Raw genomic sequence first — 23539 nt, 5'->3', positions numbered from 1 at the left:
AACATTAAAAAAGTGATACAGATATTTCTAATCCACAATAAATTTTTGGACATAACCTCACATTTTAAAGGGTTCTAATATTTAAAAAAATTGTACTTTAAAATCTTCAAATATAAAACGAATTTTTATCATAATATTTTAACACCATAAAATATAAAAGCTTATTTCATATCTAACCTTACATTTTGAGGTTATGCAAATGGGAAATTGTTTAATAACTTTACCTTTGACACCGTGTAATGAAATTTAAGGAAGGAAGGGAGGGTGGTACATTACAAATGTTTCTTGTATGTATGTATGTGTGTTTGCTGAAAGTTTTGTGTTTTGTTGTAAAACATATTTGTTGCTTTTGCTATTGTTGTTTTTTCTTTACAAAAATCAAAAATGTCTATATTAACTATTAATAACTCTTTGCTATGAAGATTAAGTTGAAAGGGCGGGGGATACAAAAAGTGGGGATTACAACATTTTGAAGGAATTTATTAAAATTACAAAAAAACAAGAAAAAACTATTTTAAGAAATATACCAAAAATTACAAAAGGGTTTTTGCTTTATATTTGCCATCTGTTGTTGTTTTTGTTCTTCATTGCTATTGTTGGTTTGGTTGTATTGTGGTTTCTTCATCATTTTTAATAAATTTGTTTTTATGCTAAAATTTCCATTTTTGTTTTTTCTTTTCTTTCATTTCTCTTCTTTTGTTTTTCTTTTCTTTTATTAATTATTGCAATTATTTTCAAATTCATATTTGTTTTTTTGTTTGTTTCTGTTTTTTCTTTATTATTAAATAATTAAAACTTAATTAAAAACCGGTATTATAACTCCATATCCCTTGCCTCATCTTCACTATAATCTGACATACTCGACTCACTATCACTGCTTTCACGTTCCACCTGGGCTGCCCGCAATGCTTCTTCGGTGGCAAAACGTTGTACATAATCGGCTACTTTACGATGATACTCTTCGGGTTCGTGTAAATATAATGAGGCTGCATCACGATTTAGTGGATCCACGGGATTTGGATATGTGAGCAATTGTGGCAAAAATGATTCGAAAATATTCGATAAATCATAGAGGGCGGTCCAGGCTTGATTTATGACATCTAAACAAACCGTACCAGACGATTCATCAATATTTGGATGATAGATTTTATTTACAAAACCTATACTCGGCGATTTGAAGGGATAGTTGTCGGGCAGGTAGACACGAACCTTCCAAACGCCACCCTCGTAGGGTGTCCCATGGGGGCCAAAGAATTTGACATGGAATTCATTAAGGCCACCAATGATGGTAACTTCATGTTTTGATTCGATTAATTTGATGACATCATTGTCCATGCGTCGTTTACCAGCACTCGGTGAAGACATTTTTTGTTTGGTTGGGGGGTTGTTGTGAGAAAAGCTGAACTTGTTATCCACGTGGGTAAACAATTTCCAACTATAATAATCCTCTCTGGCTACTCCTCTTAGTTCAGAATATATTCAAATTAATTAAAGCATTCAAACTTCCAATTGTAGTTGCACCAATGATTCGATTGGCCTAACAGCCGTCAACTCAATCAGAAAAATTCTTTGCATTCAATTCTGAAAAGAGAGAAGAAGAAAAATAAAATATGTTTAATAAAAATCAATACAAAAGTATTTGGAAATTTGGTTGGTTCGTCAATATCCAAAATATTTTAAGCATCGAAAGTTCAGCCTCCACAAAACTTCAAAAAAACTGCCTAACCTCCACTTTTTATAATAACTAATTTTTTAAGTTCCAATATTTATTAAACAATTGAAAAGTGAAGAAATATCTTTTTCATGATTGATAAAAGTGTGGCGTTCAGTGGAGATAAAGAAATAGAGAGATCGTCTGACCCAAATGAACCGACGGGTTGCCAAGTGATCAGATGATACTATGTTAATGTCTGGCAAACTGTGACACTTTGCGCTAATTCTGGTAAGGGCGTTCTCATTGACCATGCAAAACGTAGAGCTATCAATCTGATCAGTCAGCCTTTGACCATTGCCGAGAATCGAAAATCACAACTTATGGTGAGCGTGACGGGTATGACTTTCCAAAATCGGGTTAATGTTGGGCCAGTTCCGCACCTTAACGCTTCCTCCATATATTCCATGGAGAGTCAGCCTCAAGATTATTGACAGGAATGCTACTTTCTCGGCTTCTGGTCCGATACTTCCAAAGTACGTTGTACACATAAAAGATTGCAACAGCAACCACAGGGATTTCTTGTAATCTGACGACTACTCAATGTGAACCGTGTTCTCCTATAATATTTGTTCCACAAACATCCCATAAGGGACAAGGGAGACTTCTCTCATATCAATGAGTGCAGCCCGATTCATATTAGCTCAATGATATGGGACCTACAGGTTATCGCCGAGTCCGAACGGCTTGCCCTAAGACACCACTTGTAGAGCAGTTTTACATGGCTGAAATACCCAGGAAATTTCGCCAACATTACTGAGGGGTATTTTGTCACCTTCGAAAATTTTTGATTTGCCTGGCCGGGGAATCGAACCCACGACCTTCAGCGTCCAAGGCGTGTGTGCATACCATTGCGCCACGTTGGCATCCAATATGCAGCGACATATTCCCTGTCGTAGACACTCACACTGAGATGCACTCATACAGGTTCTTTTTTTCTTCGTCCCGGCTCGGACCAAAAAAATCCGTAGCAGGCATCCTGCAATGTACTGATCGCAAAACAGAACACACAGATATGGTTCCAAATCAATCAAGCTATAAAGACGACCTTCAGCTCGTCTATAAAGACGACCTTCAGCTCGTCTATAAAGACGACCTTCAGCTCGTCTATAAAGACGACCTTCAGCTCGTCTATAAAGACGACCTTCAGCTCGTCTATAAAGACGACCTTCAGCTCGTCTATAAAGACGACCTTCAGCTCGTCTATAAAGACGACCTTCAGCTCGTCTATAAAGACGACCTTCAGCTCGTCTATAAAGACGACCTTCAGCTCGTCTATAAAGACGACCTTCAGCTCGTCTATAAAGACGACCTTCGGCTCGTCTATAAAGACGACCTTCGGCTCGTCTATAAAGACGACCTTCGGCTCGTCTATAAAGACGACCTTCGGCTCGTCTATAAAGACGACCTTCGGCTCGTCTATAAAGACGACCTTCGGCTCGTCTATAAAGACGACCTTCGGCTCGTCTATAAAGACGACCTTCGGCTCGTCTATAAAGACGACCTTCGGCTCGTCTATAAAGACGACCTTCGGCTCGTCTATAAAGACGACCTTCGGCTCGTCTATAAAGACGACCTTCGGCTCGTCTATAAAGACGACCTTCGGCTCGTCTATAAAGACGACCTTCGGCTCGTCTATAAAGACGACCTTCGGCTCGTCTATAAAGACGACCTTCGGCTCGTCTATAAAGACGACCTTCGGCTCGTCTATAAAGACGACCTTCGGCTCGTCTATAAAGACGACCTTCGGCTCGTCTATAAAGACGACCTTCGGCTCGTCTATAAAGACGACCTTCGGCTCTTCTATAAAGACGACCTTCGGCTCGTCTATAAAGACGACCTTCGGCTCGTCTATAAAGACGACCTTCGGCTCGTCTATAAAGACGACCTTCGGCTCGTCTATAAAGACGACCTTCGGCTCGTCTATAAAGACGACCTTCGGCTCGTCTATAAAGACGACCTTCGGCTCGTCTATAAAGACGACCTTCGGCTCGTCTATAAAGACGACCTTCGGCTCGTCTATAAAGACGACCTTCGGCTCGTCTATAAAGACGACCTTCGGCTCGTCTATAAAGACGACCTTCGGCTCGTCTATAAAGACGACCTTCGGCTCGTCTATAAAGACGACCTTCGGCTCGTCTATAAAGGCGACCTTCGGCTCGTCTATAAAGACGACCTTCGGCTCGTCTATTAAGACGACCTTCGGCTCGTCTATTAAGACGACCTTCGGCTCGTCTATTAAGACGACCTTCGGCTCGTCTATAAAGACGACCTTCGGCTCGTCTATAAAGACGACCTTCGGCTCGTCTATAAAGACGACCTTCGGCTCGTCTATAAAGACGACCTTCGGCTCGTCTATAAAGACGACCTTCGGCTCGTCTATAAAGACGACCTTCGGCTCGTCTATAAAGACGACCTTCGGCTCGTCTATAAAGACGACCTTCGGCTCGTCTATAAAGACGACCTTCGGCTCGTCTATAAAGACGACCTTCGGCTCGTCTATAAAGACGACCTTCGGCTCGTCTATAAAGACGACCTTCGGCTCGTCTATAAAGACGACCTTCGGCTCGTCTATAAAGACGACCTTCAGTTCGTCTATAAAGACGACCTTCAGTTCGTCTATAAAGACGACCTTCAGTTCGTCTATAAAGACGACCTTCAGTTCGTCTATAAAGACGACCTTCAGTTCGTCTATAAAGACGACCTTCAGTTCGTCTATAAAGACGACCTTCAGTTCGTCTATAAAGACGACCTTCAGTTCGTCTATAAAGACGACCTTCAGTTCGTCTACAAAGACGACCTTCAGTTCGTCTATAAAGACGACCTTCAGCTCGTCTATAAAGACGACCTTCAGCTCGTCTATAAAGACGACCTTCAGCTCGTCTATAAAGACGACCTTCAGCTCGTCTATAAAGACGACCTTCAGCTCGTCTATAAAGACGACCTTCAGCTCGTCTATAAAGACGACCTTCAGTTCGTCTATAAAGACGACCTTCAGCTCGTCTATAAAGACGACCTTCAGCTCGTCTATTAAGACGACCTTCAGCTCGTCTATAAAGCCGACCTTCATATCGTCTATAAAAACTCTCATCAACTCGTCTATAAAGATGACCTTCAGTTCGTCTATAAAGACGACCTTCAGTTCGTCTATAAAGACGACCTTCACATCGTCTGTTCAACTCGTCTATAAAGACGACCTTCACATTGCCTACAAAGACTTCTTTATGTTCGTCTGTAAAGCCTCCTTTCAGCACGCCCATGCGACTCCCTTCTGCTTGCCTACAAAGTCTCCCTTTAGCTCATCTAGAAAGATCCCCACCCCCCTTCCGTTCATCTATAAAACCTCCCTTCATGAAATTTAAAGATTCCTCTCGTCCAAAAAGAAACACCCTTTCCTCTGAAAAAAGGAATTTAATAAATTTCAATATTTTTAAAAAAGAACCCCCCAGAAACGAAACATGTACGAAAAAAAATCAAGATGACACTTACAAACTGCATACTCTCACACATTGCACTCGTACATCACACACAAACATGCATACAAAAACATCGCACTTTGGTTAAACGTGAGTGCATTCAATTTTTCGTAAAGAAACTGACGAAAATGTTTTGTTGACGTCAATGTAGCTGGTGTTTTTTGTTAAAACAAATTTCAATGCAACTTACAAGCAGCGTACATCTGTCAGTCCGTCCATTCGCGCTGCTAGTCCATTTCAAGAACATGGTGTTGGCTGCAATGACGACGATAAAGATGACAACGATGTTGCCAGCAGCAGCAGAATAGAATTGCTGCTGCAGAATGTGTTGATAAATGTGCATGCAGCAGCAGCAACGGCAAACATAAGAGGAACATTGATGGCCCACAAAAAAAACTGTTGTATGAATTGAAGGAAATGAGGTCAGTAGGTCATCATAGTGAAAATAGCACTACACTACTGGCAGAAAATAATGTTCTATTTTAATGTTACCTCTCTTGATGTCTCTTATATTAACTTTACTTCTCCTCTTCCCATTAACTAAGGTTGCGAATTAATAGTGTTGTTGCTGTTCCATTGAACCAATTTCAATATTGCCCTCAAAACATCCATTCGACTCGCAACCTACTTAAATTGTGTCATTGTTTGAAAATAAAGGCCAGGTTTCTAGGTCTCTGTAATATTACTACCGTTTTTGTGGCATACTTTTAGGCATTGTTGAATAGCTGATGGTGAGTATACAGAGAATAAGCTAGCCTTTGCCAAACGAAGAAAATGAAAAGAAGAATTAATCAGAAAAAGTTAAGATAGAGATTATCAAAGGATTTGATAGGAAGCTCTTATCTAAAAGAGATAGATCATGTTGAAACAAATGTTTCCTTTAAGTTTTTTTACATTAAAACACATTTTGACTTGTAACCATTTCCACTTATAATTTATTGACTACTAATGGGGTATATAACAATTTCACCTACCCTTCTTCCCCCTTTCAATGATGTTTCAGTTTTATGGGTATACAATTGGAATCTATTACCAGCACATGTTTGTTTATAGGAGCCAAAGGGGACACCCGGAAGGGCAGACACATTCTTTGTTTGTTGAATGCCAATTTACATTCATAGGTGTGTGTTGTAATAAACAATCATCATTAAAAATATATTTAAATTACGTGATGTCGTTCTCACACAAAAAAAGAGTAGCAAAAACAATCAATTATGGGCGTTCCTCTTTAATGGGAATAGCTAAGGTTGGTGTTTCTTTGTGAAAAGTAATGGCAGACAATGATTTGTAATCAGAGTAAAAGTTATTGGAAATTACGTTTGTTTAATAAGTCACAATATGTTACCCGTTACAAGCTGGATAAGCTACCAATGGAGGCCAAATATGTGCCTGATGTGAAAACGAAACAAGAAATGTCTGCTTGAAATTAATGAAATGTATGAAGAAACCTTTGACATCGACGAACTACGTCAGATGATAACGGGCGATCCGTTTATGCTGTCGATATTTCTGATGACTGCGTCCGACCGTTCAAAATAAAAAGACCTCTGTCAGCGCTATACCCTCTGGTCGTTACCTAGAATGAAGGATCACAACTCGTGATGTTCATTATGGTCTTTACTGCAGACTCTCTTCTGGTTGTTGTTGTTGTTGTAGCAGCATAAAAACCTATGTAGAAGTATAGGTTTGATGCTGGGTTGGCAGCCGCTGGCCGGGTCAATCCGGTACGAAAGAACCCGCTGCCGTGGGATTGACTCTCTTCTGGTAGTCTCTAAAGGCTCCCGCCAGGTAGTAAAGCTTCCCTTCTGTCAGCCTATAGCTTTGTTCCTTTACTTTTTTAATGGTAAAAGTGGTAAAAGAGAGAAAACTGTCAAAATTGCTCTATAATGGCCAGTTTTACCAGAAAAGTAAAGGAACAGGCAAATTTTACATCTGGTAACAAAGTCAAAAAGAAAAGTAAAAATTAAATTTTCTTTTTTTATTTCGCTCTTTTTAATTTTCTTTTTTTAGCGTTCGCTTTTTGTTTTTTTTTTTTTCATTGCCAAATAATCATCAAACAAATGACTGTTATAAAAACGGCGAAAACTGTAAAACCCCGGAACAGTGATCGGTTTATCGACTTACTAAAAAAAGAAGGTATCAGTCAACTGTGCCGACAGAGATACACCGTCAGCCTGTTTCAGACAATTTGGAGTCGATTGAGCACTGTCCGTTCATCTGTCTGGCTGGCTGGTGCGCACGATATCTCTCGAACGGATGAACCGATTTGGTCCAAAATTTGGCTTTCGCAATATTTTATCCAAACTTAGGTTAAGTTCGAAAATGGGTTATATCGGTCCACTCCTTCCGGTACCTCCCCCACAAAAGTTCGAAAATGTTCGGAAAATTTATGCCCACGATAACTCTTGAAGGGAATAACCAATTTGGTCCATACTTTGCACATCGTTAAATTTCTACCAAACTTAGATTAGGTTCCAATATGGACTCAATCGGTCCACTCCTTCGGGTACCTCCCACACAAATTTTCGGATAAGTTTAGTTTAGGACCTGCTCTCGAATAGCTTTGCTTTTTGTTGCAACAACTTGTATTCACGGCCCTCCATACGACGGTACACGTTTCATCAGGGGCAAGTCCATACTTCCTGAGAAAATAGCCTGAAAGTTGCAAAAAAAGCCTATAACACCGAGTGTAGTGGTTCGAGCGCAAGATAACTCTCGAACGGATGTACCGATTCGGTCCAAAATTTGGCCTTCGTAAAAGTTTGTCCAAACTTAGTTTAAGTTCGAAGAGAAGCCATATCGGTCCACTCCTGCAGGTACCTCCCCCACAAAAGTTCAAAAATTATCGGAAAAATTGTGCACACGATAACTCTTAAAGGGAGTGACCGATTTGATCCATACTTTACACATCGTGATTTATCTACAAGATATAGAATAAGTTCGAATATGGACTATATTTGTCCACTCTTTCATGTACCCCCCACACAAAATTTCGGATAAGTTCACTTTAAGGCCTGCTTTCGAGTCACATTAATTTTTATTCAAGCAACTTGCATTCGCTACTACAATAACGATGGTAAAAGTTTTTTCAGTGGCATGTCCATACTTCTTGAGAAAACAGCCCAAAAGGTGTATAAACCCCTAATTCACCATATGTAGTGGCTGGAGAACACCATAGCTCTCGAACTGATCAACCGATTTGTTCCGAAATGAAAGTTTAAATTCACATAGGCTGAGGGTATATTTCTGTCGGCAAAGCCGACTGATACTTTTTTACTTGTTGATCATTATCTCAAGTATGGACGGATTTGGGCACGAACAAAATTGTGCCGTCGTAACAGGGCCCATAAAAAGAACTTGTTGCAAACAATTTCAAAACTATTCTAGACGAGCTCTTAATCTATACCTTTTTCCAAATTTTGTGTGGGAGGTACAAGAAGTTTTCCGATTTATCATCAGCCGCTCGCTACATCCATGCTGGTCGAATACTCGAAATTAAACCAAACTTCCCAGTAAAGGCAGCGGAGCAGGTTAGGATCTACTTTGAACCAACCCTAATTAATCTAGCCAGTCAAACAGCCTCTGGCAATCGACAGATTGGTCGGTGACCATAGACCACATTAAAGCCTATACTACTAGTAAACTTTGAATATCAGTAAAGTCACTCTTTTAAGACTTCAGTCACGTTCGGTTCGGTGTGCAAGCTATTTAACCGATAATACGCGACAGGGAAAATAAAAGGGCATTAAGTCGCATAAGAACTCTTGAAATTGAGGCACCAAAGCGCATCGCCCAGACGGTCAACACTCACAGTCTTCAACCTGTCGATAATCACTCTTATAATTCTCGAAGTCTGAAAAAATTATAGTACGGTTACACTAGAGCTTTTTGCCGGGTTAACCCACTTCGAGAAGAAGAATTGACATTTTAAAACCAAACCCACTGGGTTAATCCGGTTAAGTGCAACCGGAGTATTACTAAAGGCCTGGTACATAAGTTGCCTCGCCTGATTGCCTTGCTTTCCTGCTTCATTTCTGACATAACACAAAATAAAAGAAGACCGATCCAAATTCGAACTAGGATGCCCTATTCTTCTTTATTATTTCATTTTTGTTATGTCAGAAATGAAGTAAAAAAGCAAAGCAACCAGTCGAGGCAGCTTATGTACCCAGGCTAAAAACTTCAAAACACCGGAAATCGGACGGTACTGATATATGGGGGCTACAAGAAAACGTGGACATACGCCCATAATTTATGGTGGTGAAGTTTCTTGGTTATTGGAAACCCTAAATGTCAAATTATAGGTAATTCGGTCTGAAAATGTAGCTAAAAGCGTCAAAATATGGAAATCGGGCGGTACTTCTATATGGGGGCTGTACCAAACTGTGGACCTACGACCATAACTTATGATGGAGAAATTTCTTGATGACTAAAAACTCTAAATGCCAAAGTATAGCTAATTCGACCAGATCATGTACCTAAAAACGTCAAAATACCGGAAATCGGGCGGTACCACTATATGGGGGCTATAAGAAAACGTGGACCTATGTCCATAATTTTTAGTGGATAAGTTTCTTGCTCACTGGAAACCCTAAATGTCAAATTATAGCTAATTCAGACTGAAATGTGGCTAAAAATGTCAAAAAATCTGAAATCGGGCGGAACTGTTATATGGGGGCTATACCAAACAGTGGACCGATATAGCCCATCTTCGAACTTGATCTAAGTTCAGACCAAAAACACATGTGTACGAAATTTCAGCCCTGTAGCTCAACTCATTCGGAAGATAGCGTGATTACAACAGACGGACAAACGGACGGACGGACAGGGCTAAATCGACTTAGAATTTTACGCTGATCAAGAATATACATACTTTATAGGGTCGCAAATGATTATTTCGATGAGTTACAAACGGAATGACAAACTTAATATACCCACCATATTATGGTGGAGGGTATAAAAAGAAGAAAATTTGATTAGCCACATTTTCCAGGACGGAGAGATAACTATTTGGCGACCTAGATATATCAGACCGAAATTGGAATAGTATCGATTTAGTCTCTCTAGGTAGGACCTTCTCATCATCGCTTTTGGGTGGGGTTCTCCTGCAGAGCACAATACTGCTCGCGTACAATGAGGTGTAGTCGTCTCCCTGCAAGCAAAAATATCGCAGAAGTGACTTAGGCGTGTCGCCCAGGGCGATGAAAACAGTCACGGAAGTCACCCTGAAGTGACCTCCGTTGTGAAGAAATGTACCACGCCGGCGTGTCTTCTTGGAAGTCACTCCAGCGACACTTCTAGAAGATCATTTCCGCGACAGTTCTTCGAATTATAAAGTATATTTTATTTTTTTGTATTTATTTTCATTTTTATTTTTTTTTTTTAATTTTTTCTCTTCTCTTTTAGAGAAATTATTCTTTGGAATTTCCGCCTACATTAATTTTGTCATTTTAAAAATGTGATGTTTTCTTGCCTTACTTGGGAAGCGAACCCGGACTTTCAGAGTGCAAAGCGAGTGAGCTTACCACTGCACCACCGTCTTATATAATCATCAGGTAGAAAAATGTCCCATTTTTCTTCAAATGTGTTGATTCATTAAATAAATGTAAACAATCGCCTTGGAAGTCACTCCGAAGTGTCGGTATACGCGATAAAAGGTAATCACAATAAGGCTATAGAAATTGTTTGTGTAATTCACCAACGATCTTCCTTGGCGTGTCTCCGGAGTGACTTCCTAGGCGAGGGAGTGAGAAACTCACTTCCAAATGGTGGCAGGGCTACCACGTATGTATGTATCGTCACCATAAATGCCGGAAGACGTAACCCACAAAAATAAAACTTTACAGGAGAAGCAAAAAACGTTATAAAATAAAAACGGTGTTATAAAATATCGAAAATTTTTAGTAACGTGTTTTAACACAGAGAAGAAATATATTTTTGGAAAAAAATTAAATTTTTTTCCAGAATGTTAGAAGCTGTGTGGGTTACGTCTTTTGATATTGTATTTTTCTGAAATGGCAAACGACGTAACCCACAATTTATTGAGTATACATTTGAAGAAAGTAGTATAAATGAAAAATTATAATTAAATTAGAATTAGTTTATTGGCCTACGCGGCTAAGCGAACTTTAAACTAGCAATCTGACGGTGTTGGGTTCAAATCCCAGTCTTGACGTTAATATTTCAATGGACCACAATTAGGTGAACTGTCTATTCCAACCATCACTATAATTACTTATAATTTGAATTGTATTAGACGTTATTAAATCTGGAATATTATATTTATTGTTGTATTTAAGTCAATTTATGGACAAAATATAGTTCATATAAATTAAGTGATCTGTAACAGTTTAAATGTAACTTTTAATTGTCATAAGGAATGTTGTCATAAAAGTAATGACAATCACTTGGAATTAAGCATTTTAAGTCTTGCAAGTGTTGAAATTTCTTTTTTGAAACTTTTAGCCTGTGTGTGTACATCTGAGGAGGATCCACTGCCTCAAAATTTCCGGAACTTCTCTATGGTAGAATCTGGCAGTCGTCTTTGATATCAGTTTTAAAAAAGATTATACTGCTAGGATCAAAAGCCAATGCTCGCAGTGACTGTAGGATCTCCTGTCTTTCTGTATAAGTAAACCAATACAGAAAATTTGCGTTTTTCTCTGGACCTATTTGATAACTACAACCAGTTGATCTCTATTAAACCATGGGTTGGTTGACAAGACCATCTTTTGCAAACATACAGCCTAATCGTATCCGTCTTTAAAGAATACATCTTTTTACCAGAACGATGTGAATTTTGAGCATTTACACCTTTTCGTATCAATGCCTCAAATTTTGAATATCTCCGTTCGTTCTTTCTCTTGGAAAAATGAACAATATCGAGACGAGCATTGCCTTCCTAATAACCTTTTGTCCGGTTAACATACTGTTTTCCATATGTGCGTTTTAGATGTATATTTAAATCAGGGCATAGGTCTTCTGACATCATCTTCAATTATTTCAATTATGGATTTTTTCTGTAAGGCCAGTAAAAACCGTCTAAAGTCAAAGTTATTGCTTTAAAAATTAACTAAAAGAATGGTCTTTGTGATTTTTGAAAAAAAGCTACCATTCTTGAGATATCGTCACCTAAGTGTCAAATTACACATATGGAGAAATAAGCCGAGGTATTTCCATGTGATAGGTATTTCCATAAGCTTTCATACGTTACCCATTTTGTAGTAATCGGTTCAATACAATCGGGTCTAACCCGGTTTTGAACCTGGACTTTCGGGTCAAATAACCTTTTAACCGAATCCGCCCCCGTGGAAATTATACATTAACTCAATAAGCCCTCCCTCTGCCATTAAAATTCCTGCAAAAATCAATGAATACATTGTTTGTACTGCTGTTTAGTTTTAAAATAATGTGGGTTACGCCTTTTGTGTTCTATGAAAATTACAGTATGCTGTTACGTCTATTGGCATTTCTTGAATAGGATCGTTATTTTTAAACGTAGAAGCTTGAAATTTTGCCAGAGCATGTATTTTAGCTTAATATATCAGATTCCATCAAAAAACGAATTTCGATTTCCATGTCGGTTACGTCTTCCGGCATTTATGGTGACGGTATGTGACTGCTTCAGTGCATTTTGAATGTGTGAAATTTGGGGGATGTATTGCCACGATGCTGCAATGGTATACACACCCGCCTTACACGCAAAAGGTCTGCGGTTCGATTCCCAGGCCAGGCAACATTAATTTTCAACAGTTCGTGTCTTAAGACACGCCGTTCAGACTCGGCAATAAAATCATTGGGTCAATATGAATCGAGGTGCACTCATTGCATTCGTCCCTTTGGGGATGTTTGTGGGACAATTATTATTATATTATTGGAGCTCCTTACGAAAATTATATCTCATTGACACGTTTCTTTCAGAGGGAGTATGGCGCATCTTTCATTGTTTGGTTGGTCTAGTTTATTGCATTTTATTTCGTGATGCCTTGTTTCACCTGGAGAAGCTTAGCTACGTGATGTAGATGGTCTTCGGGGGGCTTGGTGAGGCACCCGCCACCAGCGAAAAGTTTGCCTCCAAAGAGGCAGTTAATTGATATGTACAAGGGATTTGGAAGTGCATCTAATTATGCATTTTCACTCATGATTTTTACAAGGGAGTGACCCCGGAAAGGGACACTCAATTGCACCGCATTTTAACTGACCCTTTGGCATTGCATTTTAACTGAAACTTTGGCACTGCATTTTAACTGACCCTTTGGCATTGCAGTTTAACTGACCCTTTGGGGTAGGATAAGAGGCAGTCCAGAGCACGTGTTTTGAATAACAAAATAAAATGCATTTATTATTTGTGTAAAACAAAAATATTAATAACTTTATTAAATTAACACAAATTATGAAAATTCTCTATTGAATTCAATCGCAAACACGTGTGTTTTCTCCGCTCTTCATTTAATCCAAGCTTAAGTGCTTTTGCTTCATCTGCTAAATGGGTTTGATATTGTCTTCCCATCACCAGTTAAGATTTCGACATGTACTCAAACAGCACTCCATTCGGAAATTTTCTTCTCGTGAGTTACCGGAAACATTTTCACAAATTAAATATTATTTAGTTTGTATTAACAAATGTTTGGAAATTTTAACACGATTATCTCTTTTTGGAAATGTATTCCGCTGCCTGTAGAGATGTACAAACTGATTTATGTACATGTAGGGATCACTAACAAGTGCTAATAAAATGTAGTGAACGGAGTGCCTTTTTCACGACTCCGTTTGCACTGCATCCGGATGCTGTTAAATTGTGAGGAATTGGAGTGCCTTTTTCACGACTCCGTTGAACTGCCTCCGGATGTTGTTAAAATGTAACAAATGGATGTGATTCTTTTGATTGCATCCAAATGCGGTTAAAATGTGAGCAATGGAGTGCCTTTTTCACGACTCCGTTTGAACTGCATAAAAACATGCCGTGAAAGAACTAGTCTACATTGCACTACTTCCAATTTATTTTGCTGGATGACTATCACTAATTCCTCGTTGTCGTATTGAGCTGCGTAGCCCAAGAGGGGATGGCCTAAGGATGCTCTCTTTGTCTTTCCCCCAGGTACTACCAGCAAGCGCTTTTAATATTTTGTTATTTTCCCTACATTCCCAGACACCGACTCAGCGTGTTTACAAGGGAGGTATAGATTGTCGAAAGTGACGCCCAATATTTCAGGATTCTTGCTTGCCGGGATAGCCTGTCCGTGGTTTTCTCAGCAGTTTATTATGAACTAAAATGAAAAAGGTAATAATATTCCTTTCTTTTACGAAAGTAATTAGTTTTCCCGGCACTTTTAGGATTATGCCTATGAGTAAACAATCCGTTAATTGTAGAATACTAATTGATTTTTCATTATAGCTACATACCTACATATGTTCCTATTAACTTAAACCATATTTCCAAGTCTGGAAAGCGTCAAATAAATTGAAATAGAATCATTATCACGATAATAGAAGACGCTATTGTAAATGTACTCTATTGTTTTGATGTGCAAAGAAAATCACAGATATTTGCAAATAAAAATTCGTTCACCCTAATGACGATTATAACAGCTGAGCATAGCAAAATCAAATTGTACTTTCATAAAAAAAAACAAGGAAAGGCAATGCCACTCAGCTGGTTGGTACAAATGAAAAAAAAAAAAAAAAACAATAAAACAAAACACAAATAAACGAGAACAACAACAAAAACATGGTGGGCAAATAACAATGTCAAGCAAATGAAATACATTTGCAGTTAACAATAACAACAACAAAGCCAGGTAAAATCAATGGGGAAGAGAAAATACAACATTCCCCTCATTCTCAATGTCTTTTCAGGTGAGAAATAGAGAAAAACATCTAAAAGAGCGCCACCTTTCATCTGACTTACATTACAAGAGGGGAATGTCAATGATTAGAAGAGCATTAATGTAGCAAATACAGAAGAGAGATAATCAGTTAAATTAGTGAGGGAAACTAAATTTAACAAAAAATAATCTTTACCTTGTTAAAAGGTATTGATGTTATAGAAAAAATGGAACTGACCAAGTCAATGCATAACAATTGAACATAACTACATATTTAGAAATATCGAAATGAAATGAATTTAATAAGTGACCTTGATTTGCAGTTGTACAAATGTCAAGAGTATGCAGAGATGGAACATTAAAAATTAGTAACTTTGACAAGACATTGGGAAATTACCTAAATCACTAATTGAAGCAAACTCCATACAAATTGACCAAAAAACTAGAATGACAGTTTGTTGGAATCACTGCCGCGGTCAAAGAAAAAATCTTTATTGGTCTTTTGAAAACATGTAGAATACTTCTTACTGTTCTTATATGGATATTGTTTATAGACAGAAGTTAAAGGCGTTCTGGCTGACTTTCAAAATAGGTACATTAAGGGTTATAACTTTTTTACAGCCTCTTATCCATAAGCTTTTCAATGATACCCATGAACCGTGTCTATCCCTGGTTTTGTAACTGGACTGTCGAGTCCCCCAAGAAAATTATACCTACATCAGCGCAACAATATCTATATCTGAAAACAATATCTATATCTTAAAAATCGCAGTTTTTAGTAACCTAGAGTTAAGCCGACATTTAAAGCATTAGTGATCACTTCCTTGCGGTAGCGTAAAGACAAACCACACGTATTTTCTCTTTATTTCTCATTGATAAGTAATGGGGAGAGTGTCTTACCACTACTAATACACGAACTATTCTGAGCATCCCTGATTTAAAGGACCATATCTAGAAAATTTTTAATTTCCACCCTAATAAAATTATATCATCATAATGATCACATTAAAGGCCACCTGTAGTCAAAACGATTCGAATGGAGCACCTCAGCTCAACTTATAAGCATCATAGCCATGATGAAATTATAAGGTGTCGTAAAACGCCAGCGTCGTGGATTCAATCTGTCAAATTTTTTGTTATTGTGAATAAATTGTACGAAAACGTAGACAAACATTTTGACATCTTGAAGAATTTTCGGCCAAAATAGAGTTGTTGTGCTACTTACGTGACCTGGTATCTTGATCATAACGTAAAACAAGGTATACACTAGAGTTTTTTGCATGGTTAATCTTCTTTATGAGGATTTATTTACCGTTTACGCTATGGAATTGAAATTTGAAACCCAAACCCACTAGCTTAATCCGGTTAAGTGCAAACAAGGTATAATAGTACGTTTATATATAACCGGACTTAACAAACCCACTGGGTTTGTAAATGTCAACTCCTTTGCGTATAATTAAATTCGGTTATATATAAACTAATAACCTAGGCAGACGGCAGCGTTAATTTGCATTAACTGCCTTAATTCAAATTAATTCGTGCATTATCCACATTCTTAATGCACAAAATAGAGCTGCATTTAAAAGGCATTTAGGTATTTCAATATGGAGGAAGAGAGCCCATATTCATATGGAGGAGAGAGCATATTCATGCTCTGAGACCAGCGTGACCGTTGTGCCACTAAAGTATCAATTTTGATACTTTTTTTAGGCGTTGATACTATTGTGCCACCTTTTTATATTGATACCAAATGTGCCACTTTTTGATATTTTGTGCCACTTTTTCATACCTTGTGCCACCTTTTTACTACATACATTGTAATGTAAACTTCCCGGCAAGCATCGATGAATGCAATTGTCGAAATCTTATCCTAAATGATCAAGCCCACGGGAAGAACTGTGCCACAATGATGTGATTGGCTCAGTGGGCTTGATTGGATAAGATTGAGACAATCGCATTCATTGATCCTTGACGGGTTCTTAGTCAAATAACAATGAGTCGTAGGTGGTCTCTAATTGTGTGTTGTTGTATGTGTGTACCTTTGGTTATTGGAATTTTTACATTAAACGTCTTTGAGGCCAGGTATAGGCGAACGCACAAATGCAATTATCTTTACATTTATACGACGATACTATCCCGATTTATTTGGCATGTACTGTATGAAAATAACCATTTAAATCGTTTGGATTTGCTAAATCCTGCATAGTCTTAATGTACTATTACCAACATTAATGTGATCAAATTTTATCAAGAATTAAATTAATTAAAATTATCAGATTGGAAGTAAAATATATAGAAAAGAAGTTGCAAATGAGTAATTGAAAACCTAGGGATACAGAATTATTATATATGGATAAGATATGAGTCTTGTTTTCTACGTAGCATAGAAATGATATTTAGAAAGCGGTGCTCACTGTAGCTTGAAAACAGATCGTCCGATCGTCATATGTTTTTGTGGGATTAATACAAAAATCGAGCGAAGGATTTTTATTAATTTTTTTGACGCATTTATGACGAAGTCGACATTTTCTGTTTCGCATAAGGACAAGAAATTTATCCCACTAAATATATGCTTACCGGTTTATTTGTTTTCGAACTACGGTGGGCATCGCAAACAGCTTTAATAAAAACAATGTTTAGTAGGCGGGCATATGTCAGGAAAATATGCAATATCTAGATATCTTTTAAAAAAAATTATGAATAATAAATTTTTTGGTGCTTAATAAGTACCTATAACCCCTTAACAATAGTAAAAAAATTGTGCTACTTTTTGTGCTACTTTTTCAAAAAACTTGTGACACTTTTTTTCAGAAATGATACTTTTTGTGCTACTTTTTTAAAAATTCCAGCGGTCACACTGTCTGAGACACAAGGAAAACAAAAAATACATTGCAAACAACAACAAAACAGCAATCAGCTGTTTCGTAAATGCAGAAACTGTCGTCTGTCAGGCCAAAATTAAATACAGTTATTAATGCAAATAGGGTATTACTATAAAGTCCCTTACCAAAACACCTTTAAACTTGACAATATGGCAACCCTTGCCTTTAGTTTTGACATAACAAAGTAATGTCTTGTTAATGAAAGACAATTCTGAAGGGCGCGAGAGAAGAAACAAAGTAAAGAAAAACTGATTCGTTCGTAACCCCTACACACCCCCAACGACGACCCATGGCACTTTTGTTATTGACAATGCAAGTGGTGTGACAGAGGTAGGTAGGTAGGTATGAAAAGGGAAGGAAGAAGAATAATAAAAACCCACGCATTAATACTTTTGGTTTGTTTAGTATACAGCAGCACACACTCATACATATGGTGGTGGCCACACCACCTATAACAGAACAGCGCAAGGAATTATTCAAAACAAAGTAATGACACAGAGAACAATTTCGTATGAGTGATGATGGTGGGGAGAAGAGAAGTGGAGCAACGCAATGAGACAGACCCCCCAACCAAGAAAATAACACAATGGGGTAAAGAGTAAACAGTGCTGATGTGAGTGAGGTGCAATGCACAGTGTATTCAAACAAAATACACAAAAACAATGCTTAATGATGGAAGAGCAACAATAGAAAAACAACCAAACATAAAGGGGGAGCCTACCTAACAAAGTATATTTAACAAGGTAGACGTGTCATAGCTCTCACCGAGTGTGTTCGAATTGAGTGTGCTGAAAAAGATACTCAAATAAAATGCCAAAAACACAAGTTAATAAATGTTTTGTTCTGGCAAAAGGCTACATAGGGTTAGAAAATATTGTAATTTTCGCCAAAAAAAGTCTTCGAACTTTTTTGAGTTTTCGGATTTGAGTAACTTGAAAGCGGCAACATTGAGTATTTCTTCGTCTATAAATTCATTTGTCTATGGACGTGTCAGCAATTGCCTACAAAAATAAAAATTCCAACAACGACAGATGAACTTCCCTATCATAATCAAGGTGGCGTAAAACCCCAACGTCGTAGTTTCACTCTGTCAGAGTTGTTGTGCTACTTACGTGGCCTGTTAAATAGATCTTGCTCCCTATAACATATCCGTTAAGAACGAAAAGTAAAAAAGAAAGAAAATTAAATAAGACACTGCGTTATAGAGAATAATTGGCGGGGTAAGAAGGCCCTGTTGAGCGGCTTGACTCTTGGTATAGCCCCCTTGTTACGGTACCACCCGATTTCAGGAATTTTTAAATTTTTATCTACATTTCCTCCTCCAATAGACTATAATTTGGCATTTGGGATTCCCAGCAGTGAGGAATCTTCTGCACCAAAAATTATCGACATATGTCCAGGTTTTTCTATAGCCTCCATATAACGTCACCACCCGACTTCAGGTATTTTGAAGTTTTTATCTACATTTTGGCCGAAAATTGGCTTTAATTTGGTTATGCGATTCCGTTGAAGGTTGAAAGGGCAAGTTGAGAGGGCGAAGTTCAGTGGAGGCTATTTGAAAGTTCGGAGGAGGTTGTTCTGACGTCCTAAGGAGGTTGTTCGTTGGTGGATGCTCGGAAGTTCGGAGGTGGTTCTTCGAATTTTATACCAAAAGTAATTCGCATTGTGCTGATCACAACTACATTTAGTGTCCTAAGAGGAAGTCCATCCATATGGCTCAATGAAGTTTGGATAACGTGGGCGTAAATGCATAGCATTAATATTTATGCTCATGCATTCAAATTTAAAAGCCAAAAATTTGTTAAATAGACATCTTCAAATGCAAAATTCTTTTGGATACAACATTGAAATCTCAGACTAAAAGATTCTCTCGCGAGCTTTCAAGTAATTTGGCATGCGGATATTGAATGGTTGTGTCAAACCTGGTTTTGATATAGCAGAGTACATGGTAGTCAGGACTTCAGTTGCTATTGTGAAGGTATTCATGTTAACCTATTGTCGATAACAAACTCCATGCAAAACCATCTTCCTGCAATTTTGGACAGTGAGCAGTAACTTCTCAGGCAAACACGTTCCATTATGGCACCACTTCGGTCCGGGTGTAGTAATGTTTGTTTTCAATTACTATAAATAATGTATTGTACCTGTACAGAACAAAGATGCTTCGCATATGTTCAATTGCTCTTCTAACCGAACAAATTTACGTCTCATAGATTTGTGGTCAAAACAAATTAAAAAAAAAAGAAAAAAAAATATAGGCTTATATTGCCCAACATGAAATGAATAAATAATAATGACATGATTATGGTCTGTGGAAGATTTTTCTTCTTCAGATTGTAGTCAATCTTTGGAAGCATTTGATTCTCTAACTCATTTTATACCCTCAGCATTTATGCTAACGAGGGTATATACACTTTCATACGGGCAAAATGTGCCTGATCGAAATAATGGTTTTAGACCCCAAGTATGTTTGGACGAAATGTGTTTCAGACAATTTGGAGTTGATTTAGCCATGTCCGTCAGTCTGTCTGTCTGGCTGGTGTGCACGATAACTCTCAAACGATTCGGTCCAAAATTTGGCTTTCTTAATATTTTGTCCAAACTTAGTTTAAATTCGAAGATGGATTATATCGGTCCACTCCTTTCGGTACCTCCCCCACAAAAGTTCGAAAATGTTCGGAAAATTTGTGCGCACGATAACTCTTGAAGGAAGTAACCGATTTGGTCCATACTTTGCACATCGTGAAATTTCTACCCGACTTAGATGAGGTTCCAATATAGATTCAATCCATCCACTCCTTCGGGTACCTCCCACACAAAATTTCGGATTAGTTCAGATTAGGACCTGCTCTCGAATCGCTTTGGTTTTTATTGTAACAACTTATATTCATTGCCCCCCCATACGGCGGTACAAGTTTCATCAGAGGCAAGTCCATACTTCCTGAAAAAATAGCCTGAAAGATGCAAAAAGCCCCTATGACACCGTGTGTAGTGGATGGAGCGCAAGATAACTCAAACGGATCTGCCGATTCGGTCCAAAATTTGGCCTCCGCAATATTTTGTCCAAACATAGTTTAAATTCGAAGGTAAGCTATATCGGTCCAGTCCTTCAGGTACCTCCCCCATCAAAGTTCAAAAATGTTCGGAAAAATAGAGCGCACGATAACTATTGAAGTGAGTGACCGCTGTAATCCATACTTTGCACCTCCTAATATATCTACCAGATATAGATCAGGTTCGAATATGTCCTATATTTGTATACTCCTTCTGCTACCTCTCACACAAAATTTCGGATAAGTTCACTTTAAGATCTGCTCTCGAATCACTTTGATTTTGTTGAAGCTATTTGCATTCGCTACCTCCATTACGACGGTAAAAGTTTTTTCAGGGGCAAGTCCAAATTTCTTAGGAAAACAGCCCGAAAGGTGTAAAAAAATCCCTATGTCACCATATGTGGCTGTCGGAGAGCACAATAACACTCGAACTGTTCAACCGATTTGGTCTAACATTTGATCTTTGTAATTTTATATCCAACTTAGTTTCATGAGGCAATACCGATCCACAAATTCCGGTACTTCTCCCCAATATTTAAAAAATGTCACTAAAATGCTAGGACGATATCCAAACTTTGGATCTCCAAATAGGTATTTTGTCAAAATTTAGTTTAACTTGTAAATGGCCCATATCGGTCCTCTCTAAGGGTACATCCCCCACAAAGGTTCAACATTTGTGTCTTAGTGCAGTTAATTCCTAATCCACATTTTTGTCGGCAAGTTCAAATGTCCAAAAAGGGCCGCAAAATTCTGAAGAGACTTTAAAATACATTCAATCTGTCCGTAGGTGAAAGTTTCACTTCACATTGGCTGAGAGTATATATCTGTCGACAAAGCCGTCTGACACTTTTTTACTTGTTTGCGTTACCGACAAAAATAAAAAGTAGTCGTAAAGTTCTACCGATAGCAAGAGTGCTATCAACTTTATTTGAACTTTTCATTCATAATATTGCGCTTCAATTCTAGCGATATTTGTGGGCAACTCAAAAAAAGAGAGAATCGCACTACTGGGCTTCAGAACTGCCTTGATAATGTCAATTACTTCGTAATTCTTTAATTGTTCTCTCAATTGTGTTTTCAAATTATTAATAGCATCGATATACTACGTTACGGATTCATCCCGACCTTGTTTACGGTCCATCATCTGCCTAAATACTTCAATATTGGATTGGTATTGTCCGAACTAGCGAATTATATCGAGTTTAAAATTCTTCAAATTCATATGAGGATATAACTTGTCCCCCCAGTACCATTGATTAGCTCTCCCTTCCAATGAATTGTGAAATTCTGCCAAAACTTCTGAATCTGGACAACTATAACTTCTGTGTAACTTCTGTACTCGAAATATAGTCGCAATCGAACTCTATCCCTCAATTTCTAAAATAAAGGTAATATTGAGAAGGAAAAATTAATAAATTACAGAAAAACTTTTTAATCAAGAGACAATGCCTTATAAAGAATTGTTCATTATAGAGAGAGGTCTCTCTGTATACCAATGTTTAATTTATAAATTTATTTTCCATTTTCTTAATTTTAAATTTCACCTAGGGATAGGTTGTGGCAAGCAATAATCGATTTTTCGACTTTTCGATTTTGGTCTAAAACTAAAAATGCGATTTTTCGGTCTTGCGATTACTTCAGTTGTCTTAGAACTCGACTATCGACATTAGCTGTGTCTGGTTACCCTAAAATTTGTAACAATTTGTACCAATTGTTGCTGGAAGTCGTCTGTTAACACAAAAAACCAGCAAAAGAGAGCGATTCGAGAGAGACATTTTGACAGTTCTTTCACTGAGAGCTTGCAAATTCTTGCTGGACAAATTTCTTCTAGCAAGCACTTGTAAGCTCTTCTTCTTCCTGAAAACAATCAATCAGCCGTTTTTAGTTTTTTGTTGATTTATGTTTGTGAACATTAAAAACAATTTTATTGTGGAAATAACATAGTCTAATTGTATTGTTTTATGGAGAACAAATTTGTAAAGTGGAAAAATACTTTTTTGTTTCATTTTCTTTTTTATTTTTAATAAAATACAACGTATTTGCTTCCTTTGTTGGCGGACAAATTGTTCTGTTTTGGCAAGTCAGCTGATTGCTTGCTGGTTTTTGCTGGGAAGGTGTCTGTTTACTTTTTACAATTTTCTAGCAAAAGAGAATAGAAACCCCTTACTCTCTGAGAAAGTTCTTGCTGGACAATTCGTGCTGGGAAAGTAACCAGACAGACTTATTTTCATAACCGCAGAAAACCTATTAAAATCGACTATTCGTCGATTTTCGAGTTTTCTTTTGAAACTGTAAAACCGCCAAAAGTGTAAAACCGCCAAGTCAAAAATCGACGGACAAACTCGAAAATCGACAACAAGATAATCGATTATGCGATTTTCCCTCCAGACAAAAGTCGACTACGATTTTTAGATGTTTGACTGCAAAAAGTCGATTAATCGATTAACCGAAAGTCGACTTACCTATCCCTAATTTCACCAACATTTTTGACCGAACTCAATTTCCCATCAGCTGGCCTAAAGATGCGACTACCTTTATTATTTTGCCATGCTACCTCCCTCTTTGCCTCCTACCAGACAACGAAGCCGACCCG

At 37.8% G+C, this 23539-nt stretch overlaps 1 protein-coding gene across 2 annotated transcripts in view; it reads right to left on the bottom strand.

Annotated features, from left to right (window-relative positions):
- Positions 1 to 638: 638 nt before the first annotated feature.
- The window catches only part of UbcE2H (ubiquitin conjugating enzyme E2H), a 37681-nt gene continuing 14780 nt past the window's right edge, over positions 639 to 23539 (bottom strand). For both annotated transcript variants that reach the window (XM_073977356.1, XM_073977354.1), the window contains exon 2: positions 639 to 1581. In XM_073977356.1, the coding sequence (XP_073833457.1) occupies positions 814 to 1365 (552 nt within the window). In that variant the 5' untranslated portion in view covers positions 1366 to 1581 and the 3' untranslated portion in view covers positions 639 to 813. The remainder of the gene's footprint in view (positions 1582 to 23539) is intronic.

Source organism: Musca autumnalis, unplaced genomic scaffold, assembly GCF_047663935.1.
Source record: "Musca autumnalis isolate F117 unplaced genomic scaffold, ASM4766393v1 scaffold_3, whole genome shotgun sequence".
Lineage (NCBI taxonomy): Eukaryota > Metazoa > Arthropoda > Insecta > Diptera > Muscidae > Musca > Musca autumnalis.
The sequence above is the reverse complement of the archived record's forward strand: the minus strand, read 5'-3'. Positions and strand labels throughout refer to the sequence as shown.